The sequence below is a fragment of the Zea mays genome, chromosome 7 (genome assembly GCF_902167145.1).
Source record: "Zea mays cultivar B73 chromosome 7, Zm-B73-REFERENCE-NAM-5.0, whole genome shotgun sequence".
NCBI lineage: Eukaryota > Viridiplantae > Streptophyta > Magnoliopsida > Poales > Poaceae > Zea > Zea mays.
Window position 1 is genome coordinate 147,887,914 of NC_050102.1, and position 11,481 is coordinate 147,899,394.

The 11,481-nt window shown below is 46.4% G+C and overlaps 2 protein-coding genes across 2 annotated transcripts; both read left to right on the forward strand.

The window, feature by feature from the left end:
• Positions 1-1,844: 1,844 nt before the first annotated feature.
• LOC118473038 (auxin-induced protein 15A-like) lies at positions 1,845-2,287 on the forward strand. The gene is made up of 2 exons (XM_035961249.1): positions 1,845-1,917; positions 2,036-2,287. Exons 1-2 carry the CDS (start codon positions 1,845-1,847, stop codon positions 2,284-2,286), a joined length of 324 nt encoding a protein of 107 aa, XP_035817142.1. The 3' UTR covers position 2,287.
• A 260-nt stretch (positions 2,288-2,547) lies between these two features.
• Positions 2,548-8,102, forward strand: LOC103633058 (uncharacterized). The gene is made up of 8 exons (XM_020541704.1): positions 2,548-2,597; positions 2,701-3,252; positions 3,346-3,457; positions 3,565-3,632; positions 3,786-3,843; positions 3,926-3,984; positions 7,493-7,622; positions 8,067-8,102. Exons 1-8 carry the CDS (start codon positions 2,548-2,550, stop codon positions 8,100-8,102), a joined length of 1,065 nt encoding a protein of 354 aa, XP_020397293.1.
• Positions 8,103-11,481: the final 3,379 nt, after the last annotated feature.

Here is an 11,481-nt window from a genome sequence, read left to right on the forward strand (position 1 = left end):
CAATGGGGCAACAAAAGATTTGTGCTGCTGTGAGTGTGAGCTCAACATGGGGACCGCCTATTGGATGGATGGATGGATGGATGGATGGATGCCAAGTACAACAGCGACCATTTTTCATGCTTGAGAAAAGATGTAGGCGAAGAGAGGCAAAAAAGAAAGCGGGGGCTTACTGCTACTTCGCTGTCAGCCGTGCTGTAGCAAGCGGAGGAGGCGCGAAACTGCCGTGGAAAAAAAAACGGATGGCACGGCGGCAGGGAGAGCCGGGTGCCAGAAAGGAGGGAGGGAGGGAGAACGTGACGGGGACTTCTCACGGGCGGGGGCGGCGGTGGCTGGACTGGACTGGCTGGCTGTGGGCTGTGGCTGGTCATTCATTCAATCGGACGCGCGCCCGGGACGCCGTACGGGTCCCCCGTCCCCTCCCTCCCCCACCCCGCGCGCGCGCCGGCCCCCGGTGGATGGCGGGCCGGACGGGAGCACGGCAGTAAATGAGGCGCGGCGGCGGTGGGGTGGGGTTTTTCTGGTGCGACGTCCGGAGAGGCGAAGGCAACTCCTGCGTTTGGTTCGCGCGAGACGGGGTCGCTCGGCTGGCAACGGCGAGGCGGGAGTTTAATGCCGCGAGTGCCAGCAGCGGGGCACGGTACGAAACGACGGACGCACCGGCACGGCCGCCCACCGCGACACGCCTTGCCGAGCCAACCAGCAGCGAGAGCGGTGGTACTACTCGCTGGGACGGGAGAGGCGCACGGGCACGGGCGTGGGTCGAGCCGTGGAGGAGGTGGGGGTGGGGCCGCGTGAGGGCAGGTGACGCGCCGCTCGCCCGCCAGTAGTACTACTTGGAGCTGCTGCTCCGCTCACTGTTGTGGTGCGTGTCTCGCGGTGGTACTGCACGCTGCGTACTTTTTCGGCTGATTCATGATTCACCGGAGAAGCCGTATATGTGTGCTGTGTGTTCCGTGGCAATCTAGGAAATACTTTTTTTTTAAAAAAAAGAGTACATGTTAGTACGGAGTACTAGGTGGTGATCATATGCAACCTGCACCCCATAGTGAGGAGGTCATGTTGCAACGTTAATACACAGGCCAAATAAAATCAGCTACTATTTGGGTACACCGCTTTGCAGAAAACTCGTTTATATCATATATACAGCCAGATTCCATTTGGATCAAGTCGGATTATTGCGGCTATATGCTGTCCTAATAAAACCGCGATTGTTTTCAGCGTCTCCTTGTGTGGTCCAAGATTTGGGGCGCTCTTGTACTTCACATGCTAGCTAAGGTAGGCCGGCCTATTTATTTGGAATGTGGATCCAACAAAAACGTTGAGTTATTTTCTAGGAAGTTAAACCAATTTCTACAAATCTATACTACCTATTAAGGTTGTAAGAGGTAGGCTGCCTCCTTGCGTTCTGCTTTTTTTCATTTCCTATTTTGCCCTCCTGCCCGCACACCTCACCTGCCCGCGTCGCCTCCTTTCCTGTCCTCCGCGCGCGTTGGGCGGGCAGCCAACTCCCCCACCAAACCCTAATCACTCCGGCGCCGCGCTGCGCAGCGCAGACCTGCCTCGATCCGCTCCGGCGGCCGCCCGCCTCCGCCCGCCCGCCCGCCCGCAAACCCCACCGCGCTTCATGCCGCCAACAATTATGGGAGTTACAGGATGCCCCTCCGCATCACTAACCCCGCACCCCAACTCCAAATCCTAAAAACCTAGCCGTCTCTCTACCCATCCTCACCCTCTGCGGCGATGCCTCTGGCGGTGACCGACCGCCATCCAAGTTTGAGTATGCGTCCATCGATCTCCCGACTTCAGTGATTCTTGTCGTGGCAGCAGATCGAGGCTCCGACGAGATGGCTCCACCAGATCCAGAAGACAGAAGTAGAGAAGAGAAGCGAACCAAAGCAAGCAAGCTTCAAGAACAAGGTACTGGATCAACAACTCCTAGCTGATTCGATTCTTGAGTTTGTTCTGATCCGATCTTCCCTTCCTACTCAGCGCTGCCCTATTCGATTCCATTTCGTGTTCCTCTGTGCTGCTGTAGGGGAGGGGGAGGAGGAGGAGGCCATGCGGCTGCCGTCCGACGTGCCGCGCGACCACTTCGCGGTGTACGTGGGCGAGTGGTGGCGCCGGTTCGTGGTGCCCATCGCGTTACTGGACCGCCCCGAGTTCCGGTCCCTGCTGCGGTGCGCCGAGGAGGAGTTCGGGTTCGCGGGCGCCGGCGGCGCCCTCGTCCTCCCCTACGAGGAGGTCGCCTTCCACTCCCTCACCTTCGCGCTCGCCTGTGCCCGGTGAACGCGCGCCCTTGTCCTGCCGCCACATGCTTGGGATTTGCATGCCCGGCCCGCGGCCGCTGCAGCGCCGCCTATTCATTCGGTTCATTGGTTCGGCGAGAGCACCGTATCTATCGATTATTAGAGAAGAGGAACAGGTCCGCAGCTTCGATGGATAAGTTTCTTCTTCTGGTTAGTTCGCTAACGCCGATTGTTCTTGCCACGGGGCTTCCTTCTGCAGGAGAGGAGATGTTCTCCACCGGGTCATAGGAATCCTGACGAGATGGACGGCAATACGAGGTTCGCAGCAGAGAGTCAGAAGAAGCCCATCGTGTAAGGATTCTGTTTCTCCATTCACCCCCACCCACAAAAGAAGTCTCCTTTCATGTCCATTGGTTGATTGCGCGTGCTCCCTCCAATGTCGCCCGCACCGCAGCCCAGATGACGACCTCGTGGAGCTATTGTGGCACAATGGGAGCGTCGTAGCGCAGCCCCAGGCGCACCACAGGCCGGCGCAGCCCTCTGACCGCGACCGCCCGGGCACCAGCGGCCTCACTGCCGAGGAGACCGCCGCGTGGTTCCTGAACACCCTCGACGACCCGCTGGAGAAGGACCTGTACACGCAACTTTGGTACAACACGATCGCCGATGCCGCCCTGCAACACGAGGGCACGTTCCCGGGCCCTACCTCGCATCCTTCGTCGCCACCGCCACCCGTTGGGAGCAGCGGCGTCGAGTCTAGCTGGGTCGGCGACTTCTGCTCGACCTTCTGCGACAGCAACCAGGTGCCCAGGACGCCGACGGGGATCAGGGGGAAGGACGCGGCATTGCAGTCGGAGGTGCCGAGCGATGCTGGCGCGCACGACGGCACATCGTCATCCGGTGGGTCCGGAAGCAACTATGGGGGATCCGGGCTGCCCAGTGACAGCGTCCATGGCCACAAGAGGAAGGGAATGTGTAGAGACGAGTCAGATAGTCGAAGTGAGGTGTTTACTTTTGTTTTTGTATAACCTGTATCCTGAACGAACTGCTAGAAAATAGAGTCGAAATAGAGATGTTTGAGTGGAATAAAATTGATGAGGAAATTGCGGGATGCCGAGTGTGAGGAGGCAACTGAGGAGACCAAACCCTGGCAGCGGCATGGGCCGAAACGTCGGACTCGTGCAGCTGAAGTCCATAATCTCTCAGAGAGGGTGAGATCAGAATCAAATTGTGCTAGCAACGCAAAGCCTATTTTCAGAAAGGCAGGCAACTACTTGATAAATTGTTCTTACAACGTTATTAGCTGCTGCTGATGTAGAGAAGAAGGGACCGGATCAAAGAAAAGATGCGTGCGTTGCAAGAGCTGATCCCACACTGCAACAAGGTATACTAATACATGTTATGCATATTTTCTTGTCAGGTACAAGTCCCTTGATCCTTGAATACTGAAATTCAGGTGCCATTGATCATTGTCAGTATGTTTATTTTGTTTTCTGTCGCTCTTTTGTCTTACTTTATTAGCTCCAATTGTTTTCATACTGACAAAGCATCTATACTAGACGAGACAATTGATTATCTGAAGTCCCTCCAAATGCAAGTTCAGGTCAGCAGCTACTACTTAAACTTACATGATCCCATATGAGATCATTTTCTTGTACCAAAACTAAGACATAAATAAGTTTCAAATCATGTGGATGACTTCAATAAATATGAGATCATTTTCTTATAACAATATAAAGCACATTTTGTATATAAGTTATCATGGTATTATATATTCCCGTTGCAACGCATGGTCACTCACCTATAAAGGAAGAAGGGAGTATTTACCTGCAATAAATTATACAAATAAATCTAGCAAAGCTATTAATCATATCTTCTTGTAATAATGCAAGTGAACAAGTTGTATCTAGGTCAGACAGTCGCTGCATGATCACTGCTATTTTCAGTTCATCTTTTAAACCATCAATGAACCGAGTTGTTACCATGGTAGATGTCAATTGATGCTCATGAGCCATTAGTTGGTGTAATAGCACGTCGAACTGTTTAATGTACTCAGACACAACCCCAGTCTGATATATATAGTAAAATTGTCGAATCAGTAAGTTGTGTTGATCTCGACCAAAACGGGTTCGAAACTGTTAGTATGTTGCTTTGGCTAGCATGAGTATAATCCCATTTCTAGGAGATTTTTTTAGCAGCATGTTTGGGATGTGCCGCTGAAAGTTATCTGGTCAGGTCAGTGAGAGAGAGGCTCGCAAGTTGGCAACCCAATCTTTACTCTTATCTGCCCAACCCCGTCACTGCACCATCAGCAGAACAATTGCTGCTCCGACTCCTATTTAACAAGGCAGCAAGCCTATGCACTGCACACTTCTCTGAGGACCTTGATAACGATTAAGTTTTGGTTTACAGGAATGCACATGCACTTAAGTACTGTACACATCTATATCTAATTGGTCAGGATGCAAGTGGGTACCCATTTTGTAGCTCTCGGTCACTGTCAAGAGCCTGTTTGGTTAATGCCTATGCGACAGCTAACCTTATGCAAAACATGTTAGCTGGTAGCTGCAAGAAGTGGAGAACAATTAGGACCTGTTTGGATCACAGCTAAAAATTGAACCATTTTGCAAAAATAGATTAAACATGGGCTAATTATGGGCTAATAAAGACTAATGTACTATAACCACCGATTAACAATCATTAGCTCTAATAGCTTAGAATTAGCCCATGTTTAGTCTTTCAAATTGGTATTTAAAAAACATGGGCTAATTGTTAGCCCCATGTATCCAAACATGACTTTAGTTCATTTACATTCTATTTAAAAAGCAGCATGACTGCATCATAGTGATTTGAGCGCTATGTATGTCAATGATTATAAGGGGGGAAAAGAAGTTGATATGCTTTAAAGAAAACAACGTAATTAAGTTTTTCATTCTCCGATTTTATTGGCGTTTATTTCTGGTTCTGTCCATCCTCTGACTCTGGTTTTTGTGGTGCTAGCCATCCTCCTGTCTCTCGGGAATAAAAAGCATCTGCTTCTTCATATATAGCAGAGGTTGGTTCCGCAGGCGCAGCCACCACTGGGAGGAATCGTTGATCGTCTGGTGGATACAAGGTGAGACAACTGGGTTACCAATTTTTGTGTGTTGCGACATCTCCCACATTCCAGATACATGTGACATGCCTAGCTGAACTGTGAATTTGTTTCTATCGGTATTTTGTCTGTGAACTCGGCCAACACTGTATGTAAACACTATATGTGTATGTTTCAGGTTGTAGACAATTTGAGTTTGAATGCAGTTTCAGATTTTGTTGGGGTTAATAACTGCAGTGCATTATGTTAGTTTTTGGATGTGCTTTAGTGAGCTCTGTATTTTTTGTCATGTGTTTCCGGAGAATGAGTTTGGGGCGGATCCGAATTCCGACAGAGCTTGCACTCTGTGCTTGTGGAAACGTGTAAGCAGATGGAGATCGATTGCCACTCTGGAGGTAGGGTTCATTAGCATCTATTTATTGTTCTAATAATATGAAGTAGAACCGCTTAGCATGATCCTGGTGCTTTCTATAGAAACCACTGATCTGCCTCCTCACCAACCTGTTTACTGCCCCAAGGTCGACCTTCTTTATCAATTTTACCGTAAATTGTCAATGATTCAGATGTTGGGAGATCTACTGAAATTCATTTTAGTATGGGAAATTTTCTATTTTGTCTTATGGGCGACATGAGCTACACGTTGCACCACCATGACGGTTGTTGGAAAGCACCTCTCCATTGTTCAGGTGAACAAAAAGACCACCATCGCAAGGTCTTCGCTAGCTAGGTTGTATATCCTCTGAGCTGGTTGTCCATTAGAGAGCTTGTGCTATCGCCCCGCAAGGAGAGCTTGAAGTATGTTTCTTGACCTTGATTCTTCTTCTCTCTTATGAGGATCTATCTTGCCAATGCGCTTCATATGATAACAGAGCTGACTGATGAGCAAATGATAGCATTTATTGTACACCGTGTCAGAGCATCAGCTGTTTTTCTGGCAGCTTTCCCATCGCTCCTGAGGAAGTATATTAAGGTGTGTAGGTTACAATTTCTACTTTACCTTGGCTTTGCGTTATTTTCGCTATTGCTCTACTATCTATCTACCAAGTTTGTTATTTACTTCTGTTTGCATGCTTCAATTGTAGGCTCTGCTCCATACCTGGGCTAGAGGACGAGGTGCAATGCCTCTTGTTTCTTTTATGTTCCTTCGAGACTTGTGCATTCAAGTAGGTTCTTGCCTTGATACTTGCCTCAAGGGTATCTATAAGGCTTATTTGGTGAACTGCAAATTGTCCAAATCTATAAGTGGATCAAAACAACAACACATTCAAATCCTTGGAAATTGTGCCAGAGAATTGTATAGTCTGGATCCACAGTGCGTATCAGCATGCTTTTGTTTTCATCCATCAACACGGGGGTTATCCTAAGAGGAGCTCTTATTGAAAGGGGGCCAAAGGTATCCATTGAACTCATTGCCATGTACTGGAACTTTGTTGTCTACCTATGACCTGACAGAGATATATGCCTCTCATTTTATTTTGAAAGTTAGTGAAGGACAAAAGGCAGAAAGAAAGTAGCAAATCATCGAAAAAACAAGTGAGGTATTATTCATACTGCCACTCAATTACTGATACTCTATAACCTTTAAAAATACATTCGGAGACCTTAAATAACTCCCTTATTCTTCTTCAATAAGTAAATCCCCGTATTCTTCCACCTGTTTTATTGAGAAAATCTCACATTTACAAAAATGTGGTGGTACACTGTTGAGACCTGGCATTCTGAAGGATAGGTCATATTGATTGCTCTTAACATTCAAGACCTTTTTTTTGTTTTTTCGCTATAAAAATTTCTTGTGTTTTTTTGGGAGGGAGGGGGATCTTGTAGTTTAAACAAGTTTTTTGGTGCTTATTTTGGCAATATTTTCTTGCGGTGCTTAAAATGTGGTGGTACAAGGTTTGCTCATGTAGTATACCTTGAAGATGACTTTCTTGATTCAGGTGTGCCCTATAATCTATATGTATAGTTGTACTTAAGGTTGCTTGGCCCAGCAACAGCAAGGCTCAAGCCCGAAAAGAGTATCTCATTTAAACTACTTATATGGATACTTATATTGTGATTATACATACATTAGTGCTTAAGCATCTTTTAGAAATATTTGTGGAATAATCAAGAATAAGTTATCCACTATAAGCGCGTCCCAATCTTATTGCAGGCTGGGGATTCCAAGCATGACCCCAAGTTTCATCAGAGATGAACTAGCTGCTGATGGAAAAGGTAAAGTGTGGTTGGTGCAATTTGCAGCATCTTTGCATGTCCTGACACCTGCCATGCCTAACTATCAGGTGAGAACTTCCCCCATATTTTCCTCCAAAATTCGTTTTAGGTATACTCCCACAGCCTCTGACGTGCTTCGTGTCCCAAGAGCTGAAGTTGAATATTGCCTCTGGTGATTCAAACTTTTTGGATCTTGAATGGCTTTCCACCTCAGGCAACTCAAGTGATGAAAGGTTAAAATTTCAGCTTTTACTTTGTCTTATAAAACTCTCTTTTCATGCATTTTTGCCGTCGGTAGCCTTCACCAGAAATATCTCATTATTATGTTATATATACACACCACTTTTGGGACTTGGGCTAGGAAAATTGACAGAGGAAATTATTTCTGTTGTACTTAGCTTTATGTTATATATACAACTTTCTTTCTTCTGGGACTTGTGTTAGCCAAATTGACAGGGTAAAAGGAGAGAAAGATTAAGGATAATTATAACCTGCTCTGTTATTATTGACAGGGTGGAGAGGAGAGGTCAGAGGAAGGATGGCGATGACTCGACATTTCGTTTGACTGACTCAGTCTTTCTCCCTTAATGTCTCCAAGAAGGAAGAGGATAGCGATGGAGTAGAAGGATTTGCAGATATGGTGAATCTAAGATAGTCCTTCATGAGTAGTGCTACTGTCGTGTTATTCTGTATAAATTACACAACATGTTTAAACGATTTTTCCTTTTAGTTTATATACAACTGACCTGAGTAGCAAAAATACCTTTTAAAAAAACAACGCAGTTTTAGGCGTACTGTTGTACTATTTTGAACGAGATAGGAAGGAATTCGTTCTGCCCTGGCCATTGTTGCATGCTTCGGTGTTATTCATTGAACACACACTTTCTATTGCAACGTGTTTGGTTTAAGGAATCTTCTCACTCCTCACTTTCTTGTTTGATTTATGGAATAGAATGAATTGATTCATCAGCATTTCATTCCTCACTAGGTAGGTGCCCGTGCGATGCCATGGAACATAAATTGCGAACCTCCAATGGACTTCATTTGAGACAAGTGATGCCCAAGAAAGTGGGGGTAAACTGACACAGCTATCACTTGCATTACTTGCCCTATGCGCGGAAGAATCTGACACAACTATCACCCATGAAGATTTCCGATTAACTTGTGGAAGCGGACTTCATTTGAGACAAGACAACAATACCATTGTTGAGCTTGCCACTTGGCCATGGCACACACGAGAACACGGGATGATCAAGTAAGAACTGAACATAATGCACTAATACAAATGGCTGGCTTGCGTTCGCTTCCTTGCTTCACAGGAACCATAGCTGATATACAAATCGAGATTTATGTTCCGTGGCATCGCATGGGCACCTACCTAGTTTACTATAGAATTGCTCAAAGATTTCCATGTTCCAAATCAAGACTAAAGTGAAGAGTTCTCTTTTCTCCTCTCTTCTTATCGTAACTTTGTTTTAGTTCTCACTAACACATTTTATATACCAAGTTTATATTGTTTAGAGCTAGTTTTACATGATACCTCATTCACCTCCTCTAGGTGCTCTCACACTTCCTAAAAGAAACCATATGCAATTGTGAAACTGACCCGTGGTCCATTTTAGTTCTAAAAATATAACAAATCGGTCCAGGATTTTATAAGTAGAACTCTAGCGTTTCAAGATATAGTAGTCGCAGTCCAAAGATTTCATAAATATATAAAATAAATCTGAAAATGAATTCTAGTATAAAAATGAATTCAGAAATTTATCAAATTTATAACTAATTCGTTTTAACTCTGATTTTAGTGGTTCTCAAACCTAGGGGTACGTCTCGACGCATAGAATATTATTATATAGTTTGTCTATACATTGTTTGTTTATATTGTTGCGAATAGACGAGCAAGTGAATGAGGAACCTGAAGCCAAAACTTTGGGGAAGTATCTCATCAGATATAGTTGCACCAAAAAGGCAAGTTGTGTCTTTGATCACATTCTTTGACCTAACAATATTTATGATTCTGTTCTCACCGCTGCACAATTAGGTTAAATTGTTGGGCAACCTAATAGGTTACCCAGTCTTCTTTACCCTACACCTTGCATATAAATGAATTATTAGGTAGTCTTACTATTGCGCTATCTAGTTTTGGGATTAATGCTACATATGAATTATGATCATGCCTTACTATTATGGTTGTATTTATTATTATGGATGATAAGACCATTTTGTTAACTGGAATATGGAGCGACCACCCGAGACAACAGTGCTACCACAAGGGTGGAATGGGACGCCTTAGCTAATTAACTAGCGAAGCCAGTGTGTGAGAACCTTACCCGGAAGGGGCAAGCAGAAGAGGAGTTGTCGCAAGTATAGGGAGGTTCTCTTCTGATCATGTTATGATGGCTTTTAGACAACTGATTCATATACCCCCTCTGCCTAAAACGTAGCGAGTTTTCTCATACTAGTGGAACTTGTAAAGGCCTCGTAGTTTGCCCCGCCAACTCAGCTTAGAAGTGTTTAAGGGTCTGTACAACCTAAGGTGAAAAGGGAACACAACTTTGTGAATCATCTAGGCCCCTTTGGTAATGTTTTGGTAATTAATGACAACTGTTTGTGGACTAACGATTCTTGGAGAAATAAGAATGCAGGGTTGGACCACATAGAACAGGAAATGTTGAAGAATCATACGCATTGGTTGTGGATCAGATGAAGGGAAAGGTATTATATAGGTTTCATTTTTGCCGGTCTTAAGGAGTTTAGAGAAGATACCTGACCGGATTAGTAGGCTAGATAGTCGTACTATTAAGAGGGGTCAATGACTTAGATCTGTGTAAAACTTAGTGCCTCATAGAGCATCAAGTAGTTGCATTTGCATGAGGACTAACAGCGCTTCACATTTCGCAAGTCAAAAGTTCTTTCAAAAGCATGTTTGAAAAATTGCGAAGTCATGGACGCGGACCGTCCAGGCCTTAGGGGCGGACCGTCCGCGATCCACCAGAGGGGTCCGAAGTCTGACCATTTGTATTGGCTCTGTGTTCCTTTGCACTGCGGACCGTCCGGGCCTTAGGGCCGGACCGTCCGCAGTCATGACCAGAGGAGGGTGGCTTCGGGCCAGTCCCTGAATTATAGGCGGACGGTCCGCCTGTGAGGGGCGGACGGTCCGCAAGTGTCAAACTCGTTTTTGGACAGGGACTGTGTGTTTTTATAGTTTTGTACTACGGACTGTCCGGGGGACCAGTCCGGACAGTACAGTCTCAGGTCACGGACCGTCCGGGATTTATAGCCGGACGGTCCGCGTGTGTTAACTTCGTTTGATCCGAGGCTCGGGTGTTTGAATTTGCCAGGTCGCGGACGGTCCGTCCTTGAAGGGCGGACTGTCCGGACCCACCTTTTGAGTCAGCTCTGACATGTTTCAAACGGTCTTTATAGCCGTTATATGTACGGCGGACCGTCCGGCCCTAGGGCGCGGACGGTCCGCGTGTGCGCAGAACTGCCCCCTTTTGCACATAACGGTTGGTTTTAGATGGGGGACTATAAATAGAAGGGTAGCTCGTGTGAGAGAGCTTTCTTGGCCATTCCTTGCACACATTAAGCTCATTTGTGATCCTCCAACTCACTCTCTCACACTCTTTGCTTGAGATTGCATTCTAGTGAGAGATTGAGGGTTCATAGTGCATTTGCATCATTGGGTGATTCTTGAGGCACTAGGTGGTACACCGAGCAAGCGTCGTTGGCTTGTTACTCTTGGAGGTTGCTGCCTCCTAGACGGCTCGGGTGATTGTCTCCGTCGAGCTCTCCAAGAAGATTGTGGAGAAGCCGCGGTGTGGATTGTGAGGGGTTCGCGCCTACCTCGCCGGAGCGGCAAAGGTGACATTAGTGGAATCGAGGTATTGAGTGATTTCTTGTCCACTTGGCTCAAAGATCAAGTCG